A 13,622-nucleotide genomic window follows, 5' to 3' on the forward strand; every position below is an offset into this window, starting at 1 on the left:
TTCCTGCTGAATAGTTAAAGTTTTGGTGGTTTGTGTGTGGGGTGGGGTTTTTTTGTTTGTTTTTTTAGGGAAGTCTGAGCAGAAATACTCCATTATTGTTTCAGCACTGCTTCATGAACAGCATGTAGTCAGAAGTTAAAAGCCCGTGGCTTCTTATTTAATACATTTAATAAGATAAAACTTAAATCCTGTTCTGCATTAAAATACTGCTTCCATAATTAATCTAAATTAGAGGTTTAGTATTCTTTTTGATGAGTTTTTCAAAAATGCAGTTGCTATAAAGTAATACTCTATTTCCCTTTTTAAAAGCTAGAACAAAGGTGGATTAAATTGGGGGGGGAATTATGTAAATTCCTCCAAAATAAAGTATATTTGCATACCCTTGTTTCTTCTCTCACTTTCTGTTTATGGCAAATGCTAGTTAGACTGTAGTATTGTATGAAACCAGAACTACTGTTTTGTGATGCCATTGTAATCGCACAATGGAAAGTGTCAAAAAAATCTCAGCAAATTTTGAATAGACTTCCTTTCTAATGTAGCTCCACTTCACAATCCCAAGGAGGGTTTTTTTTTTGAAATGTGAGTGGACTGGATTGACATTGCTTCTTAGTATTTTGTTTTTACACATTCACAACACAAATGTGGTCAGGATAGAACAGATACAATCAAAGGACAATGTTTTGTCTTGCATTTCTCCTGTAGTAAGTTGGATGTTGGAAAACCAGATGCCTTGGGGTTGTGTCTAGACTGAGTAGACAGAATTGAAGAGACAGAAGACCTTGTATTTTATTTCAGTTTGCAGTAGGATTCCAGCATAATTTCTGTAGCTTCCGAGCTCAAGGTTAGATGGGTGTTAGTGGCAGGTCTGAAAAGCAGCATTCCTTCATGAATGTGAGAGAGCTTTGAGAAACAATTTGCAGTACCTGCAAAAGCAAGCTGTGGGTTTCGCGAAACAGCATGAAAATGACATGGTGGCACTTTTTTTGTGTGTGAATGGGTGCTTGAAGTGTTGTTGCCTTCAACTCATGATCACGTCTTTTGGATTTTGGGGAGTCATAGTGAAACTATTTTGAGAGATTAACTTGGTTACTGGGTTTTTTGGTTTTGTTTTGTTTTTTTCCCCTATGAATTATTTTAATGAGTGAAATCTTTTTTTTTTTTTTTTTGATACAAGAGAGGAAAGAATACTTTCTTAACAAAATCATAATATTTGATCATATGCATTGGCAGTAGTTATGTGGCAAACTGGGAACATCATCTGTTTTCCTTAGTATATATGAAAGGAAGAAAGAAAAGTTATTTTAATTTTAACTGTATTTTTACTTTTTTTTTTAGCATGCAGCAGACTTGGTGAAAACAGTGGCGTCTCGTTATGATGAATATATAAATGTTAAAGATCTGGTTGACAAAATCAACCGTGCACTTACAGCTGCCAAAAAAGACAATGACTTCATTTACCATGACCGGGTTCCTGACCTGAAAGACTTGGAGTCCATTGGAAAAGCCAGTCTTGTGAAGTCTACTCCAGTTGTTGTTCCCCTCAGTCAGAAATTCACTGGTAAGTGAAGTGTGTGGCATGCACAGGGTAGTTGTTACCTTGTGAAACACGTGGCCACCAAAGTTTATTTATACCATGAAAAAGTAAATGTCTACTTTTGAATTTTATTAAGTGTACAGCAGTGTTTTTGAAACTGTCATTTGGCTTTTCCACTTTGTTCTACTACTTGATGATAAAAAGTACTGAAAGAATAAACCACATGTTGAAAATCATTATCTGCAGTGTGCCCTTTTCTTAAAGATTTGCTCAGCAACTGGATTTTCTATAGTAAACCAACCTTTTTAATTCCAGAAGGAACACTAATATAAGGGAAAAGTGTCAAATTGTACAATCTTAAGTAACCTAGTTGCTGACCTTCCATAAAGCTGAAAAACTTTGTTTGTTGGCTGTATGGGGGAGTTCTGAAAAATGATCCTCTCTTCCATTTCTCATTTCATTCCTTTAAAAAAGCAGAAATAGAAGTGAAGCCGTAAGGAAAACCTGATTTTTAATCCTACAGTTGCTTTAAATATAATGACTTCAAATTATTTCTAAATCAATTTCAGTCATAAAAACTGAAATCTAACCTAAAGACCTGTAGAAATAGATTTATTTTTTTAATACATCTTAGGGGCTGTGGGAGAGTATCTTAAACTGTTTAGATCAGTCTCTGTAGTATAACTTGTACGAAAGAGCTGTTAAGGTGTTTGTGTCCTTTTTACCTTCGCAGTGCAACTTGAGTAATTTATACTACTTTAATTGCAGACCTGTTTGAGAAGATGGTTCCATTGCAAGTTCAGCAATCTGTGAGTGTTTATAACCAGAGAAAGGCAGATCTAGTAAACAGGTCAATAGCCCAGATGAGAGAAGCCACAAATCTGGCAAATGGGTAAGTGTGGCTTCTTGTTAAATTTATCAGTTGGACTTAGGGAACAGCATATAAACACTGGTTGCTTTGTATCCTGCAGCCATACAGATTACTGTATGGTAGGCTGACAAACTTAAGCCATAGCAGGGGTATTTGGAACTACTTTTCTGCAGATGTTAAGACTGAAAGCATATTAATAACAAATAGTATTTTATTTTCTTCAATCTTATTTTTTAGGAGTCTGACACTTGCTCAGAAAAAGTTCCGGTTCCATTAATTTAGATGGATTTTCATAGTCCAGTGGTCAGCTTGATTGTACTAGTGACTCAATATCTGATATTTTTTCCCCAAAATTTTGTTCTTTAAGTAATAATAATAATAATAATAAATTTGTATCAAGCTGAAAGATAGGAATGTAACTCAAGGCAGTTGGTTCTTTATCTACCAGGTAGTTACTACTGGAAATGTTTGCCGTATTTTGTAAGTGCTAAAAAAGCAGGATTTGTTTAGCTTTTTAAGAACTTTGTAACTTATTTTTGGTGAGATACACGCTAGGAATAAGTTCAGGGTTTTCAGTTTGAAATGTCTGTCCAGGTGTACATTATTCTCTGTTTCCAATATAATTGACTGTGTGATTGTTTGACTGGATAGCAGTGCGATCTACAGGATAAAACCATCTGATACTACAAAAAGTTGTTATTTAACCTGTTGGCTTTTTCAGTGTGTTGGCTTCCCTCAATCTTCCTGCTGCTATCGAAGATGTGTCTGGTGACACTGTTCCTCAGTCTATTTTGAACAAGTCTAAGTCTGTGATTGAACAGGGAGGAATTCAGACTGTTGATCAGCTGATCAAAGATCTGCCTGAACTGCTACAAAGGAACAAAGAAATTTTAGATGAAGTAAGCTCAGCAGCTGCTAACACTAAAACATTCTTAGACACCACAAGTGAACTTCTTCTTCTTAAATGGCAATAGAAAGAGCACACAATTATCCAAATATCCAAATGCTTGTAACTTCAATAGCACTTTAAAAATATGTGATTTAAGTGTTTAGTCCATACAAAAACTGCTGTCGTATGTGGATGTTCCCTTAAAAGTATTTTGTTTTTAAAATTGCTAGGGGTTGGGGGGAAGCATTCTAAAGAACTTTGGGTGGTTTGTTCATTTCATGCCTGTTTTTTATTTGCCAAATTAAATTTATAAAGGATGTATAAGCATTCTTTATTTTCTACAGTAGCTGTATATTTTGCAGTTATTTCATGTTTAGAATGGCTTATAATGCATGTAACATTTTACTCTTGTAGTCACTAAGATTATTAGATGAAGAAGAAAATACAGACAATGACTTGCGAACAAAATTCAAAGAACGCTGGCAGAGGACACCATCCAACGAACTGTATAAGCCTTTAAGGACAGGTAAAGTTCATGTTTCATGCTTTGGATTCTGGAGATGTTCTACAAATGTCCATTCTTGTTGTGTAAATTAGAGTAGTTTTCAGTGCTCTGATATTACCTTTAAAGAAACAAATTTCAGTTTAGGAGAGGTTGTGCCAAAGTATCCTTACTGCAATCTGCACTGTTATTTGGAGTTCAGAGATGATGTGATAGCAGAGAATTTGCGGCTGCTTTTGCACCCCTGCAGTGTGTGTGCAGGCTAAAGTTTCAGAGAGCACATATAATAAAAAACAGCGGCCCTCCTAAGAATCTGGTTGCAGTTCCCTCTTAAATACATTTATTTGTATATTAACATCCTTTTTCTGTGTTTCCCATCAAGGTATTATTTTCTCTTTGAGTTGGTGTGCTGTTCCCCCCCCACCCCCACAGTTAGTAAAACTACTTAGGCCATGACTATAGCATGATTTCTGTGTGCTTAATATGTGGTATTTTGAAGCTAACAAGGGACTGGTACCAGTGCCTTAGTTTGGCAAAGTTACAGGGATTTAGACCCGGGGAGTAGCTCAAACCCGTGTTCATTTATATGATATACTTTTGTATACTTCTCTGGAGAATATAAGCACCTAGTTTATGCACTATTTAAAACATAACTTAAGACTTATAAATAAAACTTAAGCTTTTAATAAGTTCAGAATGTGCAGGCTCATAAAAAAGTATGAAGCCTTGCTGAAAAGCATGAAAACTGCTCTGCTGCAAGACTTGGATAAAACAAGTTTTGAAATTATATAAGCACCGTTTTTTTTCCTCCCACCACCAGAGGGAGCCAATTACCATAATATTTTGAATAAAGCTGTGCAAGCAGATGGCCGAGTTAAAGAGCGCTATCAGTCTCACCGGGATACGATTGCACTGCTGTGTAAGCCAGAGTCAGAACTTAACGCAGCCATTCCTTCTGCCAACCCAGCAAAAACATTACAAGGAAGTGAGGTAAGGCGTTGAAAGCGGTCTCTATTTTGAGTAGAAGTGCTATTCCTCTAACAAAGTAAACTTAAATGAATTGTTGTGGAGGCTGATCCTTAGCTGCTCTTGTTTCTGTCACAATTGATACAGGAGGTAACTAGCATCTGGAAAAGCAGTTGTGTTTTTGTTTAAAATCTGCTTTAGCATATTCTGTACACTTAGTGTGAGCAACTTCAATCTCCATGGACAATAAGACTGGTTGACTATTACAAAAAGAGCAATTCTTGATGAATATTTTTGTTATGTAGAGTGGTGGGATGTAGTGCTCAGGTTCTTGGGGCAATTAGGCAATGTAAAAGACGTGGCCTAGTATTTTAAAGTATTGGGCAATTACACCAACTTGCTTTCCAAGAAAGTCATGACTCATCTACAGCAATATGATTATTTTTCTCATAGGAGTGATTTGAAGTCAGTGGTTTTGACTGCTATTTTTAGAATATCCTATTGGTTATTCAGTTAAAAAAAAAAATTATTAAAAAAACTGTGTATTCATTCAGTGTTATTAGTGGAAACAAATCTTTAGCGGAGAATATAGCTTGAAAAATACTTGAAGATATTTGTTCTGTTGTATTTTGTCCTGGTTTGTTATCTTAAACACATTTATAAACAAATACTTACGCAGTAGTGTTGCCAGCTTCAGTGAGGAGTGCAAAATGGAAACAAGTAATAAAGTATACTTCTGCCATAATTCCTCTACACCTGTGGACTTCTGACTATTTTTATTACCTAGGTTGTTAATGTCTTAAGAACTTTGCTGGCCAATCTGGATGAAGTCAAGAAGGAGAGAGAACAACTGGAAAATGACCTGAAATCTGTAAATTTTGACATGACAAGCAAATTCCTGACTGCACTTGCACAGGATGGTGCTATAAATGAGGAGGCTATCTCTTCGACAGAGTTGGACAGAATTTATGGAAGTTATGTACAGAAAGTGCAAGAGTCCCTAAAAACGCAGGAAGAAATTCTCAAAAACATTCAGGTATAACACCTTGTATGTCCTCCTTCCTCTTAAACTAAGGAGCAACGATTCCTCTCTCTCTCTCCAGTGCTTTAGAAATCTCAGATTGCTTTCTACTGTTTTGCTTGTTACTCTGTGATAGGCCAGTTGATACTCCTCTACTCTTCTGATTACTGAAAAATACGGGGGTGTCTTTTCTGTTCACTGCAAAGAAATGTGAAATTTTAGCAGACTCTCCCTCAGCTCCAGTGTGAATTCTCTTGGACCTTGTGTTGGCCCAATTCTGCAGATGGCTTTTCCCTTGAAAGAAGCTTAGCTGGTGCGTTAAGAAGTTTTTCGGTTTATTTTGTTTTTTCCCCTTATCCCGTCTTAATACTTGTTTCTGGGATAACAGGAGACCTGTCCTTACTGTCTACTAGAAGACATTTTGGGTCTCTGAAGTACATTTTGATTTATTCCTAATTGCTATTCACAATGTACTTGACTACCAGTATGTGCAAAGCTCATCAAAGTAAAAATTAATGAGAATTTCCCAAAGTTTATTTATAAATTCAGCCTAATTTGTCAGTAATGCTAGAGACAGGTACCTGAAGCATCTGGCAAAGGAGGAAGTCTTAGTACTTGGGCAAGTAAAATAGTGGGCTTGAGTAATGATGGGGCCTATTTTTGTACAAGATTGCTTGCAACTTCTGACTGCAACTTGGATTGCGAGAATAAAAGACTTTTCCAAAAGCGAAAAAAATTGTTTCTAACTGACCATACGGCCCATATTTATCAAGGATTTTATATTCATATATCTTTTAACATAATATACTTTTAAAGTCTTGATGGATATTACTTTGCTGTTTGAATGTCCTGAAGTGTTCAAGTTTGGCTACTGCTGGCAGCTGAGGTCTTTTTAAGTATGCTTGCTTGTTTTCCCAAAAGAAATGAGATGTAGGTGATCCTTCTGCAAGTTTTCCACTTCCCTGTCGTTCTAGTAGCTTGTGATTGTCGACCAAATTTGAGGTAGTGCTTCTTCAAAATACTAACTTTCAGTGTAATTTTATGAATATCAATGGAGAGAGCCAGGAGAGAGTACAGGAGAGAGCCTAATTAGTGTAGCTTTTGAGTGTCTGCATTATGAACTTGAGAATTAGCTGAAGGCAGCCCACAACAGAACAGATAATTAGCTGATACCTGCTGCTAGTGAGTTAATATATGTATAGCTCTGAAATAGCCACTGCACTTGGCAGCCAGCAAGTATAGGGAAGTACAATGTGTGAATGGAAAGTGAGGAAAGGTAGATATTGGGAAAAGGGGGTAGAAGCAATGAGTAAGAAGAAAAATACCAAAAGATGCTCAATCTTACATGAAACTAGCTTGCATTATTTTCACTGTTGGTTTTTTTTTTTTTTTCCCCCCCTTCTTTTAAGAATGCACACCAGGATTTTTCAAAGATGAAACAATCAAACAATGAATCTAATTTAAGGGAAGAAGTTTTGAAAAACTTAGCTGTGGCAAATGACAACTTTGTGGAACTTGTAGCCAATTTGAAAGAAGGCACAAAGGTATGGTAATACTTAAGGGATTGGAAGAATTTTTTTTATTATTTATACAATGAGACATAAAAATCATAATAAACTTTGCAGACATGCTAGATGATAAATACATTTTTGAGGATTTTACTGCTGAAGTGAGGACAGCAAGTTGCTCGAATTTTGAGTGTTTTGACAGTTGTGAAAGGCTGCTTTGTTCCTATCGAAAAGTAAGCTTTTCTGAGCATTGCTTTATATTAAAATAGGAAAAGGTGTTAATTACAGCTGAGTAATTGATGCTGAAGTACCTGGATGAGCCATTTTGTCTGAGGAATTCTTTCATCTGTTCTCACATGGTATTTAATTACCTTATCAAATTTGTGTTTTGTGTACTGCTACTGCATACGTGAGGAGAGATAGGGAGGGTTTTATTTAGCTTGCTTTTTTTGATCTGGGCTTCTCAAATGTGTCTTACTGCATCTGTATTAAGTACTTTTTGCTGGTTTATTGGTAGCTCACTGGAGCAAAAAGGAAAATAAAACTCTGAAATGTCTGTACAAATTATATGTATGGAACTGACTGAAGGCAGTAAAATTAAAACCAAAAAATTGTCCTTTAGAAAATAAATAGTTAATCACCAGAAGTGATCTAGTTTTATTCTGGTTGTAATGTTTTCTGGTTGTCTAAAGCTATTTTTATATTTATGCACACAGATATAGAGATAGATATATATACAGAGAGAGATCTCTATCTGTGTGTGTATAAATATATAGATAAAATATGTATATATAAATACAAAATCCAAATTGTGTGATATTAAAAGGATGGGCAACAGCTGACTAATTTGTTTTTGACAAGTAGAATAATTTGCACTAGCAAACTTTACTGGAATGGCAGGTTCTGGGCACTTTAATAATGTAATGCCTATAACTAGATCCATATGTAGAAATACACTAGCATGGAGTCTGAAAGTATTGGTTGAGCGTGTTATTTCTTTTTTCTTCACTAGTTTTACAATGAGCTGACCGAAATCCTGCCGAAATTCCAAAACAAATGCAGTGACATCGTCTTTGCTCGCAAGACTGAAAGAGATGAGCTGCTCAAGTAAGACTTCAATATTTTGTTTAAGCATTGTAGAAACGGTTGAGTACTTATCAGAAATTAATTTCTGGGGATATGTTTATTATTGTACTTGATGAAATGAGAAAGGAAGAATAGGTGTGTTAAGACTATCACCTTCTCTTTGCCTTAATGCTAACCCCACTCTCCACTCCCCTGAAAAACTAGCAAAGTTGATAGCAAATTCATTCTTATTTCTCCTTTGAAGTCTGCTCTGCTGTTCCTGTATACAGTTCAGTATGAATCTGTTTCATCTTATCATGATTTCACTCTCAGTTCTTTTTGGCAGGAGTTTGTTAATAATTTTATTTTATTCTTTCCTTTGAGGAACTTCTGATTTCTGCACCTTGCTCCTGCTGTCATTTTGGTTTGAGAAATTAAATAAATGCTTCAGCATATGATTGCCTTCTATGTGCATAGTGTGGTGGGGGTAAAAAAATTGATATTCCACCTCTGCTCCATAGTCTGATCTGGTCTGATGTTTTACCATTGTTCAGATATATGGGTTGCCTACACTGCAGGGCAGAGTAGCAGATGTTGTGCTTCCTGTGAAGGAAAGCGTCTGATGTTGTCATTGTCCCTCACGTGTGATCAGGCTAGTATAGTAAGCTTCAGCCATGATTTTTAGGCTCTCCTTTTAAAAGTAAAGCATAACTGAAAAGGGTTGCCTTTTAATCGGTGTTCTTTAGCAAAGCACATACAGAGCCTTTTATAAAAAGGGATAGTTGTTACTAAAGTTTCAGTTGGTGACACTGCAGTTGTTCTGTGCATGTACCGTGTTGTGAATGGGATGCTCAGCCCTCCAATTTTGTTTCCTGACTTTATCCTTTGCAGAACTCTTCTTTTTCAGTTGGGCGTTGTGCTTGTAACTTAATTCTTAGTAATGGTATACAATCCTTTTCACCTCTCTTCCACTTCTTACATTCATGCGGTTTGGTAGGCTGCCTAACCAAGGCTTAGGTCTGAATATCTCACATCTCTAATACGTTAACATTCAGTGTTAAAGCTGTAGGCTTAGTGTTGATATAACATCCAGCTGAATCTTGCTGTGCTGTCTTTTACTGTGTCATGTATTAACTGTTTGCTGACATGAAGCCCTGTCAAGGTTAGGGGCAATGATCAGATTTGGGATATTTGTACTAATGTCTACAAAATTTCTTTCTTGGTGTGCCCAACCTGCAGTTTGAGTGAATAAAATGTGTTTTGCCCCTTCTCGCTGCCCCTGTGTCGTCGCGTCCCCGTCCCCCCCCAGTAAAATTGACTGTGGGCTGCACCTTGACTTAATGAAAATTAAATTTGTTTAGACGGCTTCTTGTTTAGAACTAGAGATTACCCCCTGATGGCCCATTGGAGGATCAGTTTTAATAGTGTTTTAAGCTTCACATTTAATGCCTTTGGTCACTTTGTGATCAAAGTATATTTCACTCTGGCACTACTGTTCTGTAAGCCATCGGTCTTTGCAGTGTGATTTTTAAGAAAATCGTTACTTCCATCCCTTAGGTCATCTTCTAAGGTGTTAAGTTTTGATTTTGTTAGTTTCAGTATAATACAGTGTTGAATAGTTACTCCACTATCAGTGAGAAATAGTTTGAGATACACATACGCATATGTAACAGGGCATCAAGACAGTATTTCCAGCTTTTTCTTCATCATTCCTTTTTACTGCAGGGGTAACTGTGAGGAGAGGTTTCTTGGAGTTTTTGTTTCAGTCCATTTTTTTTGCACCAAGTTTCTGCAAAAGTTGCCAGTTTTGTTCTCCTTTGGAGCTCAACTTTGTGTGCTATGTAATAGGAGCCTGTAGTTTGTTGCTAACGAGACTGTATACCTTTGTCAGTCTCCCCTGTCTTCTGTTTTAGAATGCCAGGTATCAAGTTCTAGCTGTTACGTATTCCTCATGTATCATTTTTACGCAAATTGTCTGAAATTTTAAATGTTTCCTCAAGTCTCTCTGAAGACTCTGCCCCATCTCAAATATTGAATCTTTGCAATGAGAAATGCACTACATACCTCTGAATATGTAACTTAAAACTGCTTCCTTGGAGTCTTCATGACAAGCTGACTGTAAAATCATGCTGTTTAACAGCAGCTTGTAGTACAACATGACACCAAAGGCTCCTTGTGTCTTACCAAAGTACCTTACCAAGAGAAACTTGAACAGTAGAGGTAACAGAATAGAGAACTTGAAAGCTCATGTGCTGAGGCATTCAGATTTTTGCCAGGGTTTTTTTGATAGTTATGCTTACCCAGATGTAAATAATATTGCAGACTATCTAGCGGAGTTGTCTTTTTTTTTTTTTTTTTTTTTTTTTAACAGTTCGGTTAGAGATGTGGTATTTGCATACAATATTATTTCATTTAGGGCAATCTACGAGCAATACGACATTGCTTTTCTTCTGTATTTCAGCATCTCTTTACATGTCAAAATCACTGAAATTTACTTTTGTCCTTTTCTATAGCTTTGAGGTTTCCTTAGTTTCTCAGGAAAGCTTCCAAATTGCGAAATGTTCTGACTATTTTATAACTCCCGATCCCAAAGCTTTTGGCTAATTTGGTGATCTGTACCCAGTTTTGAGTTGGAACATAAAGACATTATTAGAATATAACGGTAACAGTTAATGAGAGGGTTGGCTAGGGGATTGTTTCTGTGGAAGTGATTTGGACTCCAAATTTAGTTTGAGCTAGGTCAGTGATCATGCTTTAAATACTAGCTTTACTCTGTGGCATTTTTTTAACTTAGCTTGCTGAAGTGTGTAACAAACAATTCTTAAGCTAAGCTGTATGTTTGCTTGTTTGTTTTTTAATAGAGATTTGCAGCAAAGCATTGCTAGGGAACCCAGTGCTCCCTCTATTCCTCTGCCTACATATCAGACCACATCAGCTGGAGGAACTAAGCCTGCTGCATCGTCGACTCCTACTCCAGCACCCAGAACCATGGTGGTAAATACATGCTATGGAATTAGTGGGTTGAAAATGGAAGGTCCAAACTGATCTGTAATTTGTGTATATCACTCCATAATATATTGGTGTATTTGGAGATATGTTGAAGTGAAATAGAAAACAAAGTCTAAATACTTTGCAGAGAGGTGTATTATGTACTACTGCTGTTGGTAATTTATAGATTTGAAACGGAAAGCCTATTGCTTTTTAGATGCTTTGCATTATTATCTGTATAGGCGGAATACAGAATGTCCATTTAAAATGAAAATAAAAATCAAGTAATCATATAACCACAGCTTTTGACTCCGAGACTTTCAGAAAGAAACTCCAGCTTACTTCGCTTTCTCTTTTTAGGGGACTAAACCACAGCCACCAGCACGGCCACCACCGCCAGTGATTTCTGCAGCAAGCAGTCCCTCTTCAGCATCAGCACCCTCCGGAACAGCTGCACCTCCTGCTGCACCTCCTGCTGCTGCTGCTGCTCCTGCTGCTGCTCCTGCTCCTACCCCAGGAGCCAGTGCACCTGCAGCAAGCACTGCACCTTCACAGGCACAGGGACCTCCTTACCCAACATATCCAGGTTACCCCGGGTAAGCTATGGGAGTACTTAAGCAATTCTTTGTTACCCTGTTAGCTAAAAGCACATGTTTGTTGCATGTGAAACTTTAAAAGCAGTTACTGTTATTAATTGAAGATGTGTTTAGTGTTTGAGACAAGATGACTTCTTTTTAGTTTTGTGGGAGAGTTCATTTTAAGTTTTTGTAGTTTGGGTTTCTTAAAGGAGGAGGTAGATAGGGCTGCAGTTCCTTAACTGTGGTTTGTGGACTATTGTCAACCCTTGCATAATAAGTTGGTGTTGCCTATCTCAAAAGTGTTGGCATATCTCATTTTTCAGATCTTGGTATCTTGCTAAAGATAATGAAAAATACAGAAAAAAATCCAGTTGAGTAGTGTGCTTTCTTCTGATATTTTTTTTTTCCATCTTTCTGGAGTCATCACAAGGAATTGAAGGCAGCTGCTCTCTCCTTCAATAGCAGACTCAGCAAATGTTAAAATATGTGCAATGATATTAAACATAAGAGAATCAATTTAGATTAGTTCTAGTTCAGCAAGTTGCCTGTAGTCCACCTTCTGTCTGCATTTCTGTTCTACACATTATAATATTTTTATGTTTGATCCTTGAAAGTTACCACACCTTCTGCTACACAAAAAGGGAAATGAAAGGAAAGCATTTGTGGTGATTACATGTCTTTTATCTATTAATGAGTTGTTATTTGCCAATTAACATTATCAGTGTTTAGCAACTAAAGTATGCTTCCCCCCAACAGGTATTGCCAGATGCCAATGCCAATGGCGTATAATCCATACATGTACGGTCAATATAATCTGCCATATGCACCCTCACCAGTGTATCAAAACCCTGGACAAGCACCATATCCGGCACCTCAACAACCTGGATACCCTTTTACTCAACAGCCTTTTTACCCTCAGCAATAATGTATCTGCCGAGAAGCTCTGCTTGTTAAAATTTGGGAGAAATTGGCAATAAGCGTACTAAAACTTTTAGCTTCGGTTAATGTACCATACTGAACTGTATGCAGTCTATAACTCCTGTTTAACTGCTCAAAAAATGTCTAGATCAGTTTTTGATTACACTAAACAATTTGAAAGATCTGCTGCAGTGGTGTAGACTGTAGACTAATGCCAGAATTAGAGCCTAATTCAGTGTCTGAAACTGTACACTACATGTTGGCTAGATCAAAATATTTCTTTGCAAAAATCCTATAAGTAACAAATGGGTTCAGATGAGAAAAAGTGAAGCAGTGTGTGCACTGGGTGTGATATATTCTACAGAACCATATAGCGTTTCCTTCTATGCTCTATTGGTTTGTATTTTTTTGAGTTTAGTTAAAATATGCTATTTTGTCTAATAATCAAGACCTTGTAAATTGTCAGTAAAAAAATAAATTACTTAAGAATGGTTTAAATACTTGCATTCTCATTACCGTAAAAATGTGTTTTGTGTGTCTGTAGATTCTTTCATTTGTCCTTTGACTTGCATAACATAAAGATAATTTCTCAAGTGTTTAGCCTTACAACTGAATTTCCACCTCTTTTCCCTGATTCTGTATTTTTGTGACAGAATCTGTAATTAACTGTTTAGATATTGGTAGATGAAGTCTTGCAGGTAGAATTTTCCTGTAACTTTGAAGTGTATTGGACTAAAATATGTGCATTACTGTTTTAAAAAAAAAAAAAAAAGAAAAGATTA

At 36.6% G+C, this 13,622-nt stretch overlaps 1 protein-coding gene across 1 annotated transcript in view; it reads left to right on the forward strand.

Moving 5' to 3' along the window:
- Positions 1–13,338, forward strand: part of PDCD6IP (programmed cell death 6 interacting protein) — a 49,953-nt gene extending 36,615 nt beyond the window's left edge. Inside the window, exons 12-22 of the mRNA XM_009895035.1 lie at positions 1,336–1,558; positions 2,303–2,426; positions 3,127–3,304; positions 3,709–3,820; positions 4,617–4,786; positions 5,550–5,798; positions 7,193–7,327; positions 8,304–8,398; positions 11,218–11,350; positions 11,705–11,940; positions 12,679–13,338. Coding sequence (XP_009893337.1) covers positions 1,336–1,558; positions 2,303–2,426; positions 3,127–3,304; positions 3,709–3,820; positions 4,617–4,786; positions 5,550–5,798; positions 7,193–7,327; positions 8,304–8,398; positions 11,218–11,350; positions 11,705–11,940; positions 12,679–12,847 — 1,824 coding nt within the window. The 3' untranslated portion in view covers positions 12,848–13,338. The remainder of the gene's footprint in view (positions 1–1,335; positions 1,559–2,302; positions 2,427–3,126; positions 3,305–3,708; positions 3,821–4,616; positions 4,787–5,549; positions 5,799–7,192; positions 7,328–8,303; positions 8,399–11,217; positions 11,351–11,704; positions 11,941–12,678) is intronic.
- The last annotated feature ends 284 nt before the right edge of the window (positions 13,339–13,622 follow it).

Source organism: Charadrius vociferus, unplaced genomic scaffold (assembly GCF_000708025.1).
Source record: "Charadrius vociferus isolate BGI_N301 unplaced genomic scaffold, ASM70802v2 scaffold51, whole genome shotgun sequence".
Taxonomy (NCBI): domain Eukaryota; kingdom Metazoa; phylum Chordata; class Aves; order Charadriiformes; family Charadriidae; genus Charadrius; species Charadrius vociferus.